General features: G+C 38.2%; 1 protein-coding gene across 3 annotated transcripts in view; it reads right to left on the bottom strand.

Annotated features, from left to right (window-relative positions):
- The window catches only part of EPHA6 (EPH receptor A6), a 516782-nt gene that overhangs the window by 24107 nt on the left and 471859 nt on the right, over positions 1-20816 (bottom strand). For all 3 annotated transcript variants that reach the window (XM_084506721.1, XM_084506720.1, XM_084506719.1), the window contains one exon: positions 1141-1290. In XM_084506721.1, the coding sequence (XP_084362847.1) occupies positions 1141-1290 (150 nt within the window). The remainder of the gene's footprint in view (positions 1-1140; positions 1291-20816) is intronic.

Here is a 20816-nt window from a genome sequence, read left to right on the forward strand (position 1 = left end):
CGTTGGAGAACAGTAGGATATGTACAAGAGAGTACAAATCCAAAGGAAATAAGGCTTTATTAGTATTAGTTCTTTAGTTCTGATCTTTTTTTTTTTTAACACTCTGAAATGATGTTTTTTTAAGGAAAATCTTTTTCAGATCCTTATCCCCAAATGACTGATCAGCCTTAACAAGCAACCAGACTTGAACAGTTGAATAACTTAGCAACAATACAAAAATGGGCATTTGGGAAAAGTCTTGTCAACTCTTCAGAACCAGTGCAGAGGTATTCTAGACACACAGAGAGGTTAAGATGAGTTGGCAGTTATTCTTCATTTTCACATAGAGGTTGATGGCTGGTGGGAAGACTGACTATGCCAGCTTGAGCTGTGATGGGGACACATCAAATAACAGAGTGAAAATGTAGCTGTGGTGGAAAAAAAGGCATTCCTCCCTTTCTATGCTACATTTCCTAGGCCAAGCCTTTGATGTTACTATATGTAAATGTGTGTTTTAATTGGGAAAGCTTATTTGGCCATGTGCTTTGTAAAAATATGTCAAAGAACAGCGTTACTTTGTTAAGAGGGAGGACTATTGTCCTGCACCATGGTTAAGCCTACAGGTGGCCTTTAAGGAAAACAATGTGTTTAATTCTTAAAAGGGGAATTTGCAAATACATTTCTCATGGCAGATTAACCTTTATTCTTTTAGCATTTATCTGTGTACGCCCACTGAAGGATACTGTCAGACTGTAATGGAGATAATGGGCCAAATTTATCATCAGAATAGTTCCAGTCTTCCCTCCAGTTTTGATTTATAGCTTAACTGAGAACTGCATCAAATTGCATATCTGATGCAGATTCCCAGGGATTTGGATGAAAGCCACATATATCCAGCATCAAAACCTGGCAAGCTGCCTATGACTCTGTAATATGTCTTTAATCCTTGGACGAACCTAGTCAAGATATTGGTAATAGAGGGCCAAGTCTCCAGGTTGCATAAATTAGCTATTCCATTGAAGTTGATAAGAGTTATGCTGATTTAGATAAGTTGAGGTTGCAGCCTAGAAAGTGAATGAGAAAGCAAAGCAGGGCAGAGAAAGACAACAATTTTCAAGGAACAATTCAACAATGTGCAGAGCAGTCCTATGCAGTACTTACATCCTGGTTGGACATCTCCCAGTATGGCCTCTCACCGTAGGACATCACTTCCCACATTACAATCCCGTAGCTCCATGCATCGCTTGCTGAAGAGAACTTACGGTAAGCGATAGCTTCAGGAGCAGTCCACCGTATGGGGATTTTTCCACCCTGCAAAATACATTGACAGTGTATCAATATGACTGGAAAAGAGAATAGCACTTGTTTAGAAGAAAAAAAGGTATCCTAGATGCTGAGTTCTGCCTTCTGTCAATTTGCCTTGTCAATTTGCTGCTAGTGAAAAGGAAGAAATAACCCTTTTTCAGAATCTGATAGAAATTTGGTTTTGTCTGTAGTCTAATTCACCAAAACCAGTGCTTCTTGAAAAAAATCTGTTCAGAGAACAGAAAGCTTTTTAGATGATTCATGTTCGTTCAAGGTCATATAATTAGTCAGAACATGCCTTTTGACTGAAAAATAAACGCATTTGAGATTCCTAATAAACTTTCAAGACATTTAAGACATTTAATCTCTTTCCTCAAATGAAACAGCAACATTTATTGCAAAAGGGAATACCCAAAGCACTGAATAAAATTATAAAAGCAGAAAGGAAGCTATACCCTTTCTATTATTCTTTACTTTTGATAATGTATTTTGTTTTTTGTTCGTGCCCTTTAAATGTCTACGTAAATAGCAAACCAAGTTTGTTTCTAGTAGGCATTTTCTTAGGGTATTGAATAATTTTGTTCTGCAGCTTTCAACTTAAAATTCAAGTACTACCACAAAAAAATGGGGGTAAGAATTCAATCGACAAACCTGACTTACTCTTTTGGAGACCACTGTGTGCAGAATTTTTCTCTGACATTACTAATTTACTTCACTGCATCTGTTCTACACTTCCACAAATAGTTTATCTACAAAAACCTATTTTTCCTTTTCACAACAAAGTGTTTCTTCTCCATTTCTCAATTCAAAACTACGTATTTATTATCATTCTCTGCATAACTTTTCAAAGAGGTTGTTTTGAGTGAGTGAGCAGTATGCTTGTGGTGCCACTAGATGGTAGGAGGAGGCAGGCAGTGGAGCTGAGCTAACAGCAGGAGTTGCTTTCAACCAGCAGTAAGAGACTCTGCTCAGTGTTATGATTTTATTTCTGACAGAAACAAAGGAAGAAATGAACTAGAACATCGGTTTGGCAGTTGAAGAGAAGCCACAGTTAAAAACAAGTATGCAAATCTCTGTTAATTTGCTTTGAATATACACAAAAATATTTGCCTGCGAGCTGTTGAGGCCTGATGCAAAATTGACTCCGAGTATGCTTCTTTTACCAGAAAGTGTTCAAAAGCAAATCTTGGTGTCTGCAGCGACATGCCAGAAAGCTAACTTCTCATCACTGACCGCTACCTTCTGATGAAAAATGTGCGGTTAGCATTTAAGTTGTATGATAGTTAAGAGAGTCCTCTGCATGAGCTTACATTTTTTGCAGCTGTTTGTTCAAAGCCTTTGCCTGATCAGTTTTGGCCTCACACAGGTCTGGTTGGCATCAGTAGCAAACTGCCTACTGATTTTCACAGCAGTAAGATAAAGGTAACACTTTGTGTTGTATTTTTGCCCAAGATACCCCCTGCTTCCCTGTTTTACTTTCTTTAATCCAATCACCTGGTGACCAGCTCACTCACCTGGGATGCACAAGATACAAAGACCTTAATGCCACCCCTGCTGCCACCCCTGAGCAGGATCTGCCCAGTGTGTGTTACAGCTGCAGGGTGAGATGATGCTTCTCATCCCTCCCTGGTACAGCTGTTCCACTTGGGAAGCAATTACAAACGCGTTTGGGTATGAGAATGGAAAAACAGGATGCCACAGGAGATTTATGATAGGACATTCTCCACGGAAAGACAAGCCTGATTTCTAAATAAATTAGATGAGAACATTTGGCGTTTGATGACTCACAGTCTGCAATGGTATTTTGGTGGGATGTGTAAGCCCAGGCCTCCTTAGGCAGTGGAAGGTTTAAATATTTAAATATCGCGTGCCCCTGATGAGCACAAAGCACTGGGCTGCCCGACCAGAAGGATTTATTCCCCAGAATCACTTGAACTATGGAGAATGGTTCATCACAGTGAGTGGGGACTGAGGTTAAATATATCCTCACACCACAGTATGGGGCCTTATATTTTCTACTGGCTCAAGCTTAGTCCTTTATTTTTAAACACTTTGTTGTCAATTTTATGTATTCAATTTTCAGATCCCTGCCTTTTGCAGGTTTTGTGTGGGGAGACAATAAATATTTTCCTGGCGTAAGTCACAGGGCTGTGGCAAGCACTTACCTCCTTATTTTGGACTTGGACACATGCATTTTTAATAAGGTACACAACATTGATGCTGACCCATATTACAAGAGACACTACCCTGAAAATCCTAAATTCTCTTCCTCATCATAGCATATTAATCCTGACTGCCAAGTGATGTAGGACACCAATGAGAGCTTACCCTCTGAATCCAGTCTCAGCAAACAATCCTTGCTGCCTTTAGCTTTATACCCATTCAGGATACTTTCTGAAGTGCTACAACAGCATTTGAGGGAGGATAAAAAAGAAAAAATTCTTATTTTCTTTCCTCATCACAGTCTCAGGAGCGAACAGGGAAAAAAAAACCTACCAGTTTAAATGATCATGTTACTATCAGACTTTCACATTGTTTATCATGACAAACTGATGAGTCTACACATTTACAGTGAGCCTACATTTCCACTTTGTATACTTGTATTAATAATTTATCAGTATTTCAACAAAAAGTCTACTTTTTAATCTTTTAGGGAAAGCACAAATCTATCATGCAAATTAAAAGCATTTGGATATTTACAAAATTTGACTAACAATTTAACATCATACGGATAACAATGTGCATAATTATTTTTTAAAGTTTTTTTTTTTTTTTTTCCATTGATCTGATTATGTATTCCCAAATTATACTCAAAAGAGCAGTCACTGTTGTCATCTTGAGCAGCTTTTGCAGCTCAACCTGTGGACTGTTGGCTAAATATAAATGAGTTTCAAAGAATCTGACTAGACTCTGTAACTAGTTTCATCATGCAGCTTTACTGACTGATCCTTTTTGGACTGAAACAGTAGTGGCTCATTGAGTGTGAAAATGAGAATGGAGAACAGCATCTTAACAAAATTCAAGGCAGTTCATGTTCAAGGGCATAAGATGTGCTCAGTGTTGTAATGCAAAAGAAAATCTTTTGTGCTAGCCCTAATGACAAAACGAAGCAAAACCTCTAAAATTTTTAAGTGGATTCATCTCAAACATGACACAATATTCATAAAAATGTAAATTTCAACAATTAATTATGTTTGCAGTATACGTTTTTATGCAAAAAAAAAAAAAAAGTTGCTTTATTTATTTGAAAACAATTCAAAAGGTGGAGATTGCAATATGACTACCTTAAGACACATACATAACTGAACAATAGTAATAGCTGCTCATGCATAATAGAAGGGCACGTAAGGTTTAAAATAGCCAAAAATATAATTCCTGTATCTGGTTAGAGTAATAAACAGTGTTACTGATATTGGACATTTCTTTTTATATTTTGATCTAATTAGGAAAATTGTAAATACTTATGCTTATACAACACCCCACCTTCAAGTTAATTTATAAATCATCTACATTTTACTACTGCAGCGATGCAATCTGTGACAACTCCCTGTATCAGAAAGCCCTTGAGCATGCTTCTTATGCTTTTTTTTTTTTTGGGGGGGGGGGTGGGGGGGGAGGAGGAGGGAGATTGTTGGGGGAGTGGGGAAGAGGGGAAGGGACAGAAGTGGTGTTAGGAAATATGCTGTATTTCTGCCTCACCTCATACATTAATAATGACATCAGTGACAAGCTAATTTTATTTTCGTATAGTAAAAGAACACGAACACTGCAATTCAAATTATTAGAATTTTTGCATAATCCTTTTTTTGCATACACTTCCTGCTGAATACTGTCTAGCTCCTGATATTTTTCTTGATTGTCATTTAATGCGTAATTCCACTTGGAATTAGAGTATTAGGCTGACATTGCTTCATGTGTGTAACTGCTCAGAGATCAGCTCCTGAAATTAAATTTGCCCCCTTGCCCACCCACACCTACGCAGATGCTGGCTTTCCCAGCAGAGCTGGCAATAGCAGGTTGCCACATGTTCAATGACAGGATTGGAATTGTGTGTTACAGAAAGCCTTTCTTTGCCTAAAGCAACGCATCAGAGAGACAGTCTTCCCAAAATGCTGTCTCTTATTTGAGCTTACAGCAAAAAAGCGCTTATGATCTGCTATGTGAAAAGACACTGGCGAGCAACTGATGCTGACATTACATACTGTCCAACAGGCAGCAAAGTCTATTCCTTACTCTGCATTTTTGCCATCTCCAATTTGATTTTTTTTTATATTTTATTTTACATGGTTGACGTCTTTTTAAAGAAACAAGAGGCATGAAAACTTTCTTTAATTAAATATTTAAACATGTTTTAACACTGGAGCAGAACACAGTAACTGGCAGCTACAGCCCATTATTTCACTAAGGTGAAGGTCGGGATACATCAGCTCAAAATCCTTGATGTGAAAAATGACACAGAGGGCAAAGAAGCAAAGAAGGAAGTCTGTTAGATGCCCAGAACTTCTGGCATACCCTGCTAGCTAATTAAAGAAAGGAGCGACTCCAGTGAAAACCTCAGATATAAAATTGAAGGCAAGATTTACGAGCTCTTAATGGATGTGCAAAGACAGTGATGTACGTAAGCTGCCAGAAACAAACACTGTGCATCAGGCCCCATGATGTCCTCAGAACTAACAGGGATGTGAAACAGTACCTATTTCTGTTGGGAAGTCTGTTCCTTGTTTTCCTTGAGTGACAGAGCATGCAGAGGGACTGTCACAGAAGTGATTGAGGTTTTATGAAATGCTGAGGCACAAACCCATCAGTTCCAGATCCACAGACACCTAGAACTGTCTCTTTCTAGGACAAGAGGCAGTGAACTACATGCACCATTAGTCTAATCTGGCAGAGCAGTTCCTATGTATCTGTCACTTACTATTCTCTTATGTATGATGTTACTGAAATGGGCAATTTTCCATGACACAAGTGTAGTATCTGTCTTTTTCTCCACCCCATGTGACAGAAATGGGAAAAAGAACTTCAGAGTGAAGAGAGACAAAAGTAATGAGAGATTAGTTTTAAATATTGGGCATAATTCATCATTCTGTACAAAAGCCTTACCCCACTTTACTGGAGCAATGCTTTTATTTGAGCCTATGAATCGAGTTTTTCATGCACAAAGTTACAAATACTCAGAATTTAGCATTTTCAAATCATGATTTAGAATTATTCAGTATTATCAACATTCTCTAGACACTATTGGAATATCAGAGAAACTTCACATCAGGATGGCAAAAAGGTTCTGAAAAGGCTTTTCAGAATTTGCCTTCATTCTGGCTGACTGTAGTCAGTTCTGCCAGTCTTTCATTTCCCTCAGAACTGAAACAAAACACCCCAAATTTCAAGAAGACAGGATTTCCTCTTAATCTCTGGGTTAAAAAAATATATATATAAAATATATAAAATAGATATCCTGAATAAAATCTTAAATATGTGGAATTTGATTTATTTCCCCTAAAGTTAACTATTGATTTTTTATAAGTTATAATTTTGACAGTACGTCATTTCAGTGAATATTAACCCATACAGCACATGTATATTTGTGTCTTCAAAACAGAGGAAAGCTGTTGGTGGATGGAAAAAAACAGCACTTAAGATATTGCCAGAACTAAAACAGCCACAATGAAAAAATTGTCCACAGATCATCATTAACACTTCGTGTTAACTAGCATTAGGATTAGAGGTACTGCAGGATGCTTCTCCAAAATAGTACACCCAACCAGTCATTTAGTCTTCCTAAGGGTCATCAGCAAGTCTGAATTCATTAGTTGTACACGTACACACAAAAACTCCAGAAAAACAGGTATCTCACAGAATCATAGAATGGCTCAGGCTAGAAGGGACCTCAAGGGTCATCTAGTTCCAACCCCACTGCCATAGGCAAGGATGCCACACACTAGATCCTGTTGCTCAGGGCCTCATCTAACCTGGTCTTGAACACCTCCAGGGATGGGGCATCCACAACCTCTCTGGGAAACCTGTTCCAGTGCCTCACCACCCTCTGAGTGAAGAATCCTACTCTACTGACTTTTTATATAAAAGACTATCGCTAAATTCAGAAAATACAGAATGAAAATATAATAGCACTCTTCTAAATATTACAGAATTCTGAAATTAGAAACATTACATAAAACATCAGGAATTCTCATCAGTAGCTGTGGTAGTATTTCCTTCAAGACAAAACACTTCAACATGCAATCCCTTGCCTGTTCTGAGGCATTGATCTTCACTTGGGTTGAAAGATAATAAGAAGTCTGATAAAAATGCATAGCTTTGACCCTTAAAACCCACATAAGTGAAATGGTAGTGAATATTTCTGACCACTTACATCTGTCCTGCAATCATGTTTTCTTGACAGTGCAATTTCAAGAACTTTACACAGTGACAAAGATACAGCAAGTGACCAAATGCAGGTGGTTGACATCATTGCATCTTGTCTGTGTAAATGACTATATTATAGATATCTTTCCTTGCTACCCGTGATGCCTTCATCTACAAGGTGCTCATTAAAAGACCAAAGGTTTTTACACATTTGTTTTAAGAATGCATATTCTTTCATTTTCAAGTGAATAAAGTTCACTCCAGTGTTCAAGCAAAAGGAGCTTGTGGTTGAAACTGGTTCCAATCCTCCAAAGCTGAAAGTTCATTGAGCTTTTTTTTTTTTTTTAACCTGTTAGTTTTGTGTCAGAAGAAAAAGGGAGAAGAAAGTGAAGAGGAAGAAGGAAAAGAGAAAGAAAAAAAAAGAAGATTTAACCTTCAGAAGTTGACAGCATTACATCTAGAGATGTCAGAGAGATGCAAGAGCAGGGCTGCTCCCTAAGGGAAGGAGAGCTGGGAGAAGCTGTGATGGAGGCTGGGAATGCTCTTGTGGACCCGGTGCACCCCACAGTGCCTGGCAGCATAAGCAGAGCAAGGTGGTGATGGTAACGGGCACTGTTGACAGCCCTGTGAGCATCAGGCAAAGGCAAGGTAGTGAGCCAAGGTCAATCCAGCAAATCTGAACAACTCCAATCTAACAGGACTGGGCTGGCCAGCTGCAGTGCTGATGGGACATGGCCCTGGGCCCACAGGCAGGGGTGGGGAGAGGCCACAGAGGAGGCCGGGTGGTGTCCTCAGAGCCCTGGTAAGAACCAGACACTTGTACGAAGTACAAGTGTTCTGCAAAACCTCCTTGAGACTGTTTTTTTGAAAGGTAATGTTAAGACCAGTGGGGACAAGGAACCTCCAGATGTTGTAGAGGGTGGACCTTGGCATTTCCCTAAGACTGGTGCACTAAGAACGCACCAGTGAATTTTACAATATTGGGTGCTTGGCCATCAATAACAAAGAAATTATTTCTTTTTCTGAAATTAAATATCAGAGTCATGCATCTCTACAAATCCAGTTTAGAAACTATAGCGCTACTTGACAGTAAAGATAGGAAAAAAGGTCATTTTTCTTGAAACTAATATTTCTGGCAAAGATCTATCTCTTTTTGAGAGCATCAATTTCAAGCTATCTGCCAGCTGTGTCAGCACAGCTCACATTACAGCCGTAACCAATTTCTTGAAAGTTACTCCTACAGAGTCCTTCAATCTGCACACCCAAAGCCTATTCACTTTGCTTACATGACTAGTCCTACTGAAGTCAATGGAAAAGGTGAAGAGGATTTGTTCTGAGATGCTTATTTGAAGGATACCTTACATTGCCCAACTCCGTAACAAAGAAAATTTGCTGTAAGATCCACTCTTACTGCAGAATTGAGTTACTGGATACAAATATTTCTCCAAAGACAAGCAAGTTGATTCAAAAAAAAAAAAAAAAGTTCACATTATGCTTTCTTGAAAGCATCAATCAAGACTTGCTTCTGAAATGATGACCCTGACTTCCCCAGGGCTCCATGAAGTGTTCATTATTGGATCAAAACTAAACTGTTACCATGTGCTGCTTGAACACTTCATGTCATTAACTATCATTAACGATTTCACAGCTAGTGATTTCAACACGAATATCTAGTTGACATGCACAACAAACAGTTCCCATGTTTTAATGACTGAGTGACCTCTCTCTGTGCTGCCACAATGCCCAGATCATTCAGACTTGACTGCCTTGTCCCCGAACCCCTGCCACGGTTCCTCCCACAACATGCAATTAGAAGAGGCTAATAAGAATTCAGAAGCATACAGAAGCTTGGAAATTGAAGACTAAGAAAAATGGATTTAAATGCAAAATTAACAGTGTGTAGGCTTCAGTACTGTCTCCAGTATACATTTTCATGTTCCATTAACAAAAGACTTGCATGTTTTCTTCTAAATGAGTCTGCAAAGGATTTTTTGGGGTGCTGTACTAGAGAGAATGTAGGGACCTAGATACAGCTTGCTGTAGGGAACACTACATTTTATTTATCTAAGGCTTCTTAAAAACTTTGTTCAAGAAATGTGTCAGAAACATCACAAAAGATAGGCTTCTCTTTTGAGAGTTACAGTGTCATACACAGATGACGATGATCAGAATTATTATGAGGCTAAGCTACTCTGCAAGTATCGTTGCTTTACATTTCATCCCAGCTGGGTCAGGAAGTGCAGAGGAGAATTAATATCTCAGCAACGGATGAATTAAATTTTCCTCTCACATTTTTGTGAGGTCACTTCTCATTTTATCCTGAAGGAGTTTGATGGTTCTTTAAATTTCAGTCAGTTCATGGATTAGTAACTGCTTTAAAGACAGGAAACAAACAGTCGGAAGGAAAAGGTCAGCTTTTAGAGTGGCAACCCCCAGGGACCAATGCTAATGTCCTGCTGGCAGTGTATGTAGAAGGAATCTACAATACAGACTGGACAGTGAATAGGTAAAACTGCTAATAATTGAAAGGTAGTGATGGTAGCAAGGACTGTGACAGACCCCCCAGATTTGCCCAGAATCTTATGATACTGAGTTGCCAACTTATAAAGTGGCACAAAATTCAGTGTCATGAAGTGAAGCACACAAAATAAAATGCTTCTAACTTTACATAAAAAAGTAACAGGACTCTACTAACCCATCACTGTTCAAGACTGAGATGCTGTGGTTATAACAGACAGTTCTATGAAATTATCATCTCTATGCTCAACACAGACTGAAGAGGAAAAAAAAAAGGAAATGAAGACGTAGAAACAATCAGGAAATTAAAAAACAAACAAACAAAACAAACAAACAACAACAACAAGTAAAATAAATAAATCATCATAATAATAAAAACAACAACACAACTGTTGAAACCTACCGTATTCCTGCATATTGTTTACTGATTGTAGTCTTCATCCCCCATCCAAAAGGGACACACTAACAGAAGCTAATAGATATTCAAATGTATGGAATAAAAGAAAGTATCTAAGCAACCCTAAATATAACAGAGAGGAAAATAGGTGGAGAGTATGTGTGTTTGCTTAGAGTATAGAACTGGGATATATCACATGTAAGTGGCAAATAGCACATTAAGAAGAACAACAAAATGAGTTCTTTGTTTTTTTGTTTGTTTCACAATGACATGTATTGCCAGAGGATGTCATGGACTCTAAAAATACAAACATCCCCCAAAAGTAACTAGATGAACTTACAGAAGAAATATTCATGAAAGATGTACACCTCTGATTCCTCCAACTGGGAATCATAGAATCATTTAGATTGGAAAGGACCTCCAAGGTCATCAGGTCCAACTGTTAACCTAGTACAGCCAAGCCTATCGCTAACCCATAGCCCTAAGCACCACATCCACATGTCTTTTGAATACCTCTGGGAACAGTTGCTAAGTTTTAGCAACAGAAAAAGGACTGAGTCCTGAAGAGATAAACTGGCAGAGTGTTATCTGTAAAAATACTGCCCTGTTACAGTGTAAGGCGGCTACTGGGTGTGTGTGGAGGTCTTATGTTTATTCCATGGACGTTATCTTGTAAAGATTACAGCCTCATATCTTTCTTCAGCAATAAATACATTCGCTTCAGGGGAAGAAAAAAAAAAAGGGATAAAATTATGCCCAGACTTTTGGGAAGCATGCAAGTTTCATATCTCTAAGCGCATCCACATACTATGTAAAAATATTGTTTATATATTGCTGGGTAGAGGGGAGAACAGATGCTGACGAAGGAAAAGGGCCGTAGGTTTTGAAGCATAACAGGGACCAGGGAACGGCCAAATACTGGGCACGATCTCCCACCTTCCCATCTGGGGACACAGAGCTCTGACAAAGATGAGAAACTGCTTGCCAAAGCCAGGGTGTGCAGTGAGGCTCAGCAGACAAGAGGACCATAACAGCCACTTCCGTGCTGCACCAAAGCACTCCCAATGCTGCCCTGCTGGTTCTCCAAAGAGTATGAACTACAGCTGCATGCCTGATCATCAACCCCCATGCTTCGAACCACCAGCAATTTTAGGAAGCATGTATGAGAGAAAGGTAGAGATTGGAAAGACATCAAAGGCTTAAGTTGCAAAGGATTAAGTTGCCAAAACTTGGTGTCAAGTGCCCCTTTTGGCACTGTCACTTGCTATTTTAGGAAAATGTAGGTCTCCCACAGTGTCACATCTGCAGTCCTCTGCAGCTATCTCAGGTACTCCTTGATGTCTCAGAGGACACAAGACCTCTACATTTAAGCACTTGATTCCTTCCCGTTTTCACCCCTATTTAATGAAAAGCAATATTTGAACAAAGGAGAGAACTGATGGTATTTCTCCTGAAGGAAAGGCAGAAGAGCTCAGTTCACAGCTGTTCTTCTGAGAGCAGAAGGCAGTAGCTGGGTTGCAGGTCAGGCTGCACACTAGCTGGTCTGCTGGGCATGACACACCACTTTTTTCCCAGCTAGAGAAACCAGGCAAATGCTAGGGCTACTGGGGAGACGGTATAGGGACATGGAAGGGGATTATGAGTAGTTTGATGCTATATGAGGCCACAGAGACAAGGGAGGGATCTAAATCTTACCAGGGAAGTGAAACTGTTGGAGCACACCAAGAAACTGAAGATATTGTGAAAGTGCCATTTGAAGACTTTGAGATGAGAAGTTATACTATTGAGGTTACAGAAGATAGACTGAGAACTAGGATAACTGTAGGGCTTCAATAATTTGCTGCTCATGAAATAATTTTTCCCTATCCTATGACCAATGAATACTGTGATGGCAGAAGCTACAACACAGTGTTATCGTACTATAACTACACACATACAGATGAAACACATCACCAAAAAATTTACAGTAGTTTTCAGTCTGAGGGGCTGCTTCACAACAAAGTTTCTCTGATATTTCTATTTGGTTTAGTGACATACTGGTATCATCCATAGATCACTGCAGCATGTCAGCATGCAAATTGTTGAATAATGGGATAACCATCTGTTTGATGATGAATAGTTTGGCACAGAAATGCAGTTGAGCCTTCCTGCAGATACCCACGTTGAACTAAATCTCTGTCAAATGAGCAAAGGGCACTGAACATCAAGTTAGTTTCTATTTCACCACCATCACTAGCTTACAAGGACAAAGCATTGACTGACACTTGCATGGAAGCTCCAGTCATACTAATGGTGATGGTAATATATTATACAATAGCTAATACTAGTGTAACATTGGTTTACAGACGCTGAAAATTTACTTCTGACCTCTATAATAGCAATATTTCTTAGTATTGCACTTCCTAGACTTATGTTTTTTACTTCTTTTCTATATCTTGATGCATTTTAATTTAGACTGTACATGAGTTGTGGGACTAAGATACCTTTTGTCCTATATTCAACTTTTGTCAGTTGAATTTACTCCTTGTATTCCCCAGATGGCATAAAGTTTTGAGTAATACACTATTAGATTATCTTTTTCTGATGATACATCATACTAAATCATTGTCTGACTGATGATAATATAATGGGAATAACATATTAACATAATTTATCATTCCTGTACCTTGCTCAGGGGATATTTTACTTTATCATATAATATATTAGATGTCACTTCCATGATATATTACAGTAAGACATCATCAGAAAGAAACATTTTGATGAAGTAGTACTTAACAGTAGAGACTATTATCTAGGGATAAACAGCCCTCAGGGGTACTTTGTTTAACAGACTATTGGAATACAAAGGTAAGAAGATACATAGCATAATGAGAGATGCGATTATTCTCTGACATCAGAGTTGCCACTGGTGCTAAACCAGCTGTGGTTTATCTTGGAATAGTAATTTATATAAATTGCTATACACCCTCCAAGCAATGGTGATTTTTGCTTTACTTTAATGAATTCACCTAAAAGCTTCACCGAAGTAGCTGAAACTTGTTTTGACCTTTAAGAATATCTCTACTGATCAAAACAAAACAAAAACGTGTTTTTCACTGAAAAATCTACCTAGTTTAGAATAATGCAAAATGAGGTAGGTCGTCCCTGCCCCCAATTTAAAAATGTTCATCTAGCAGAGGTAGAATAGCAAATGACAAAATGTTTTTAACCACAAGTTTACTGATAAATGACCATAAACATAATTTTTGGCATTTGGGTTCTATGCAAATTAAGGGTATGCCTCTGGCTAAGTTACATCAAAGTTGGCTGAACTCCTGCCTTAAGGCACAAATACATGGCAGTGATGCATTTACACAGCCAGCCCGCATAATAAACAGGTGCAGCTTCTTCAGCAAGTCCCTTCCTGTGCTATAAAAAAGCATATGCTCTGATTTTTTCCTTTCTTCAATCATCTCGGTTACATTTATGTACTAAAAAAAATGAATATATACACAAAAAGGAAATGGATTACCGAAGCTCTTCAGGAGAGCAGCAAAACAATGCGTGTTCCAACAGGCAGCCACCAGCACAGCTCTGCCTGTGGCATCTGAAGTACATGCAGGTAAACTCTTTCAGTAATAGCACTGGGGAAGAGCATAAATCACAGGCACAGCAGAACTTGATGACATTTTAAGAAAAAAACATTTTCCTCCTTTGTCTAAAAATGACAACTCTTTGGTTTATAAATTTGCTGCCCTTGATTTCTGGATTATGACCTTGTACTCTTAAGGAAATTAAAGCAAAACAGTTTTGATAACAGTGAAGGGTGAAATTATGGAATACTAATGTATGGTTTTGTGTTCTTATTTTCAAGATCTTGTACGAAAGTGCAAGTCTGCTTCCAAAACCAGAAATTCATACAACTTCAAGAGCTGCAACACTCATCAGAGTAACACCTGATTTTTACACTTAGAAGAAAGAGGGGAATATGTTATAGCATATGTGGCCCTTCACTACTTGTTTCCGTGTAGACTGGAAAATTTCTAAAGTGGTCTTGTGATTGTCATCAATTGTTCCCAACAACCCACTGGGTCCCTTTAGATCTGGTGGAAAAGCTGAAGAAAGAACTTTAATCTTGGAAAGAATGGGTATCATCGTTATACCTGGTAAAAACAGCTGTATCAAGCTAATGCCGATGAAAAACTTTATAGGTAAATTCAGTGTCCAGTGATTTAACATTACCAAAAACAACACTGAAAAGAAGCCACCACCCCTTATCAGCAATTTCCAGAATGATACTTGATTTATTCCAGGCAAGAGAGAGATCACTAATTACAACTTCAAGAGCATGCGCTGGGAAATTGCTCTAGATGAGCCATCTATCCTCTTTAACAAATTTCCATACCTTCTGGCACACTCTGTGAAACTTTTTCCAGGGCCAGAGCATTAATAGCTCTAAGGCACACATTCTTATGGCTAATGAAAGGTAGATTAGGCTGCAGTTTTGGCATAACACCTGTAAAATAAAATTAAAAAAAAAGAAATGCCACCCCTCACCTCCACCACCTATAACATAAAAATCAACTTGAAAGAAAAAACAGGCTGTGATCCAGTTTTCTTCCCCAGATAAGATGTAGCATTCAGAAAGGGAGCTCTTCATTGCTCTTTCTGTCTCGAATCCCACAGGGTGCGCACAAGATACGCTCCCACCAATGTGGCCACTCTATTGCTTATTTCTTAAATTTACCCTGTCTGCTTGAGCTGATCACTGGGCCCTCATGTTTCATTGCCTGGCTTAAATGCTTTTCAAATCCATTCCTCTGTTTTGTAATCACGTGCTACAAATGATCTTTGAATAGGGAACTATTGCTATTTCTGAAATACAAGTGGGTGCTAGAGATCTTTGGCTTTTAAACGCATCTGCTACTGCTTCTGCTGACTTATCTTGGCTGAAAAAAGTACATCTCCAGTCTTAATCTGTCTGGGGTCATAGGATACAATCCCACATCTTTATCTCATGTTTCATGGTTTCGGGCATTATTCTTAGTGGCAATATCTCACTCCTTCCTCTTTTTGCCAGGCAAGATAGTAGAAAAGCTTTACCTGTGTTTTTAAAATTTTTAGTTGGTTCTGTATACAAAGTTAAATTTTGTTCTCAATACCAGTGTTTCTGCTGTCTTACAGAAATTCAGCATCCCAGCATGTTATGCTTGTGCATGCCATCTCCCTTCCAAGGTGCTTATGGCACATCTGTCTATTTGTCATCCTCACTGTGCTTACAGATTGCATTCAATTGCTGCCACCATATTTGATGTACCATGTGAACAGGTTTTAATGCAAAAAAGCTTCAAGCTTTTCAATACTTACGCACCTGTTTACATTGGATATGCAACTGGGGGCTAGCTTTCTCGCCACCCACATGTTAATAGGTTGTCCTGTGCTTTTCCAAACTCTTTTTTTTTCTGCAGCTTGTGTTTTCCAACACAGGTTCCCTTTGGGATGCTGAAGTGATCATGATCTCATTAGTCTAAATAAAGCTGTTGATGACACGCTCTTGGTCTTTCTAGCCCTCACTTCCAATTTCATCCACAGGATTGAACTTGGATAAACAAACAAAAAGAAAAACAAGAATATGGGGAAAATGAGTCTTCAATTTTTCACAGCTACATACATGTAGAACTAAGGGAAACAATGGACTGATCAGGTTTTTTATGTGTAATGCTTTTTGCAATATACACAAACACTGTGTTAATGGACAAAAGCCATGATATTTTATTGCACATTTGGTCTTTTTAAAGTGCTTCAAAATCTATCAGTTGTTTAGGATTTTTGGCAATGGGATATGCTGTGATCAATTGCTTCTGCAGAAAAACGTCTACTAAAAATAAGCATGAGGATATTTAAATTACTTTGTTTATTCTGGTATTTGAGGGTTAAAAAGCTCAGGGCTGAAACTGCCTTCTTTAGATTCAGGGTAATCACAGCAAATGTACCATACAAAACCCTTAATCAGAAAAAACAAGCTTGTTTTTGTACTGTTCCCTCAATTGTCTTCACATTTATATAAAAGCCTATAAAGTTTGAGGTACACTGACCAATAATGATTTTTCCAAGCACTGTAACCAAATTAGGAAAAGTTGTTTTTCACACTTTGCATTTCATAAGTATTCCCCAAAACAAAAGGTGTTTTTTGCTGAAATTCGTTAAACATTAAAATGGTGCCATAACACTGCTTCACCATTTTGCTCTTCCAAGTGCTTTACGGCTCATAACTAATTACTCTCACGGCAGCCCTTTGCAGAAGCTACTCTCTCCATTTAACAGCAGGAGAAACAGAGATGAAGGTTGAGAACTGTCGAATATGCTGAATACCTGAAATTCTTACTGACAGTACTTGGGTTTCTGGATGCTCACTATTACTGGAAACAGGCTGTAAATGACATTTTTCTCCTTTGTCTAAAAATGACAACTCTTTGGCAAAAACTTCTGAGACAAAGTTCCAGCTTATGCGGTTGTCGGTTTCCTGGGCTGTGCCTTCATCTCACAATGGAAAGAGCTTTACAATGGATTTTGCACTTGTAAAAATAGAAGAACAAATTAACAGTCAACTGCTATGAATGCTTATATAGACACTTTTCTCCTTTGTAGTCTGTTCACTTAAGTAAAAATCAACATACAGACTTGTAAGAAAGAAATAATTATAGACAAAGAAGAGCCAGTTCTGTTTTGTTATAGAAAAAATGAAAATTATTCTCACAGTATGTACCTCACCAGGAAATGATGAAATATGGGATGTAAGGAAATGTATTATCTCTAACAATTCCACCTCGAAGCAATCTTTATAATACTTACCAGTCTTATCATTATATTCTACCTACAATTGAGGAAATGGTGCTAAAGTTATTAAGTGCCAGTAACATATATAAATCTCTAGACTTAAAAAATGAATCAATTTCACTATGAGATTAAATCAAACCTTTTCCTCATTGCAACATTCTGGTGCACCTCCCAAAGTAAAATGGTGTTGATCTCCTATCTCTGATCATTGTAAATACTACAAAAGGAGCAGAAATGTGTTTAACCTCCAAGAACATTCTATTCAATTTCTTTTTTTTCAGTTCAGCTCAAAAGATTTGAGAGAAAGTTAATAATAACTTCTCTTTTGTCATTCAATCTGCATGCTAACTTTCATAATGAAAATTCAGTTTCATATTTTTTGCTGTACGTTTATTATTTTATTTATTTAGTACCTCTTATCATTAATTTGATTAAACATACCTCACCACTACTAGGCTGCAGGAACAAAATGTTGGCTTTCATGTATTGCTCTGGGACTTGTAATCAAGCCAAACTCACAGATGTTCCAATGAACACACAGCGTTTGGTCCATTTCTAGTATAAACATCATGGTTTACTTTAGCTACAGTGCCATGATCTTGTCTAAGTAATCAGTAAGTTCAGCTAAGACACCTCACCTATTCTGTCTATAGCTCTATGTTTTCGGTAAGATGATGCAAAGCAGGAAGAAGTGGAAAAAAAAAAAAACAAGATTAGGCAAAGGGGAAAAAAATCCCACTAGATGATCGTGATGGCCTTTTGTGTGAATAACCCTCCCTGAACTGTCATGAACTCATATCAACTTCTGTTATGCTACTGAAAGATATAGGCCTATGAAAACTTAACAGGACAGAAAATCATGATTTGCTACTTTAAAGCAGACTGACAACAAAAATATGCGCATACAGGAGAAAAAAAAAATAATCCTGAGCAATAAACAGCTAGTTCCATGGACACACTAGCAACATAGTGCAAATAAAAATGCTCAATGGCTATGAAGCATGCAGGAGCGCAAAACATCTTTGAGCTGCTCTTCCCATGGAGTATAAGACTGGTGTTGCCAGTAATACCAGGAAGAGTAATGTGTATCTTAACTGTGGAAAAAATAACATTTTCCACAGCAAATCCACCAAAATATGTGTCTCTGTAATAACAGAATAAGATTTCGGGTGGAGATTAGTAGGTTCTTTATAAATGCTTGTCCTTGCCCTTTCTCCATTTCTCTGACTTAAAGAAACCTGGATTTTCACAATGCACTAATATTAAATCTGAACATGAAAAAATCATGACCCAAATTGCAAGATCATTTTTTTGTTGTTGTTGTTGTTGTTGTTTTTTTTTTTTTTTTTTTTAAATTTAAAAAAAGTACTTTCTAGAGGGGATCTTTTAAGGGATTCTTTTTTTTTTTTTTTTTTTTTTCATAAGTTTTCTTACTCCTACAAGAACTAGAAAAAATGCATCAGAATTTCAGTCCTATGAATATTCCAAGAGTTGATTCTTCCCAAAGATAACAAGGTAATTCAGAGTAAAATCACAGTTGCTGACAAGCGAGAGGCTAGCAGTTTGTGGAATCAAGCTTGTGTATTTGCTGTAAATAAGGTTGTGCACACAAATTGATGGGTGCAGGGTTGCTATTCCTTTTAATGTGGTGGATCTTCTGAGTAGAACTTTTAAAGCTTGAGTTACAGACCTACTAAAGACTATGTCACATCAATCTTTTCTTATGAGTTTGCTTTATACATTTTTTTTACCACACAGATTCCCAAAGGGCATAATCAGTTGATGTACAGGTGGCTAAGACAAGTACCTTTTACTAGTAGTTATAAACAAGTTTGTGCAAAAAATGCAGTGTACCACAGAAAAACGTGGGTGCAAAGACTCAAGGTAACATTGAAGAACATCTTTATTATATTGCATTTGTGTTACGGAGGCTGCTGTTCTTGCCCCTGTAATTAATTTTGAACTTTAATTTCAAATCCTTACATTTTTATGTTTAAAACTTGAGAGCACTAAAACATTATTCATGTGAAAATTTAACATGAAAAAAGGTGTCAGCAAGATTTATTTATTTATTGCTTTTATCTGAATATGTCATAATACACAATTTCAACTCCAGTGCGGTATATGCAGGACTAGAAACAGGTGCTTCGTCACAGAGAAGATATAGCCTGAAGCCCTTAGATCACTGGAATAAACCATGCAACGGCTTGATTTCACAATGCCTGGAAAAAAGGCAAAGCTGCACTGACAGTTACAGGGACCTTTAAAAAATAAGCTGTAAACAGGAGTCCTAGTACTTGACCAGACGTTTTGTAAGGAAATGAGACTTGCAGTGAAGCCAGTGAAAGGAACCTTGTCTAAATGTGCTGTCAAAACACATGTAGAGCTTGCTACCAATGCCCTGAAGGAATGGGAGAAATATTGTTTACAAAGGGACAAAAATTATCCTAAGCAACAATCACTGCAGTCTTACAAGGGCAACTGACAGTAATCAAAGTATCTCCTTGGGACACAGCATGCACTTGGAAGGAAGCTGTCTATGGGACAAATATTCTGATTTGTATGTCTTATTAATGGATGAAAGTACCTTTCACTAAAACATAACACCCACAGTGCTAAAACACAATTTCTAATGTGACTGGATATGTAGGACATAGGAAAAAAAAAATAGGTCAGGTAAGGGCAAACAGATAGAATAGCAGGCTCTAGAAGTCCACCAGGCTCTCTTGTCTTCTGTGACACTTCCATTGTGATGAAACTTCCGACACAGACAAGAAAAAACGTTTTCAAGGAAGTCACCAAGTAATTTCCTATACAATTTTTCTATCTCTAGTAAATGTAATAAAGGGTACATCAAAACGCATAGGTTCCTATAACTGAATTCCTATAACTGAACTTGTAATACCCATTTAATAAAGGCTTGTCTCTGCCTTCGGGTATAACCTGAGAAAAAACATGGTTGAACAAAGATATGGAGCTTCATTGTTGCGCTCTGAGTATTCTTCTTAACCCTTGGGGAAGGAGTACTGGATGCTAGAACACATCCCTGAAGGTGCTCAAGGCCAGGCTGGATGGGGCTTTGGGCAACCTGGTCTGGTGGGAGGTGTTCCTGCCCATGGCAGGGGGGTGGAGCTGGGTGGGCTTTAAGGTCTCTTCCAACCCAAACCATTCTGTGGTTCTATCAGCAATAATAGATCTTTTTAGAAGATGATAGAGGAAAAAGGCAGCAAACCCAAATGACTTATTTTAGTTTTTAATTATTTTTGTTTACAATTGTTTCCTGTGGAAAAGCAGGGTGAAAGCCCTGGGCGAGGGGCTATGTTACGTATAGTTTTACTTCTGACAGAGGCTGCTTTGCTTGTAGTGCTACTGACTCTGCCCAAGGACAGATGTGCTGGGAGAAGGTAGCGCATGGCAGACAAGAGGCAGCCTGAAGCTCATG

The sequence above is a fragment of the Aythya ferina genome, assembly GCF_964211825.1.
Source record: "Aythya ferina genome assembly, chromosome: 1".
Taxonomy (NCBI): Eukaryota; Metazoa; Chordata; class Aves; order Anseriformes; family Anatidae; genus Aythya; species Aythya ferina.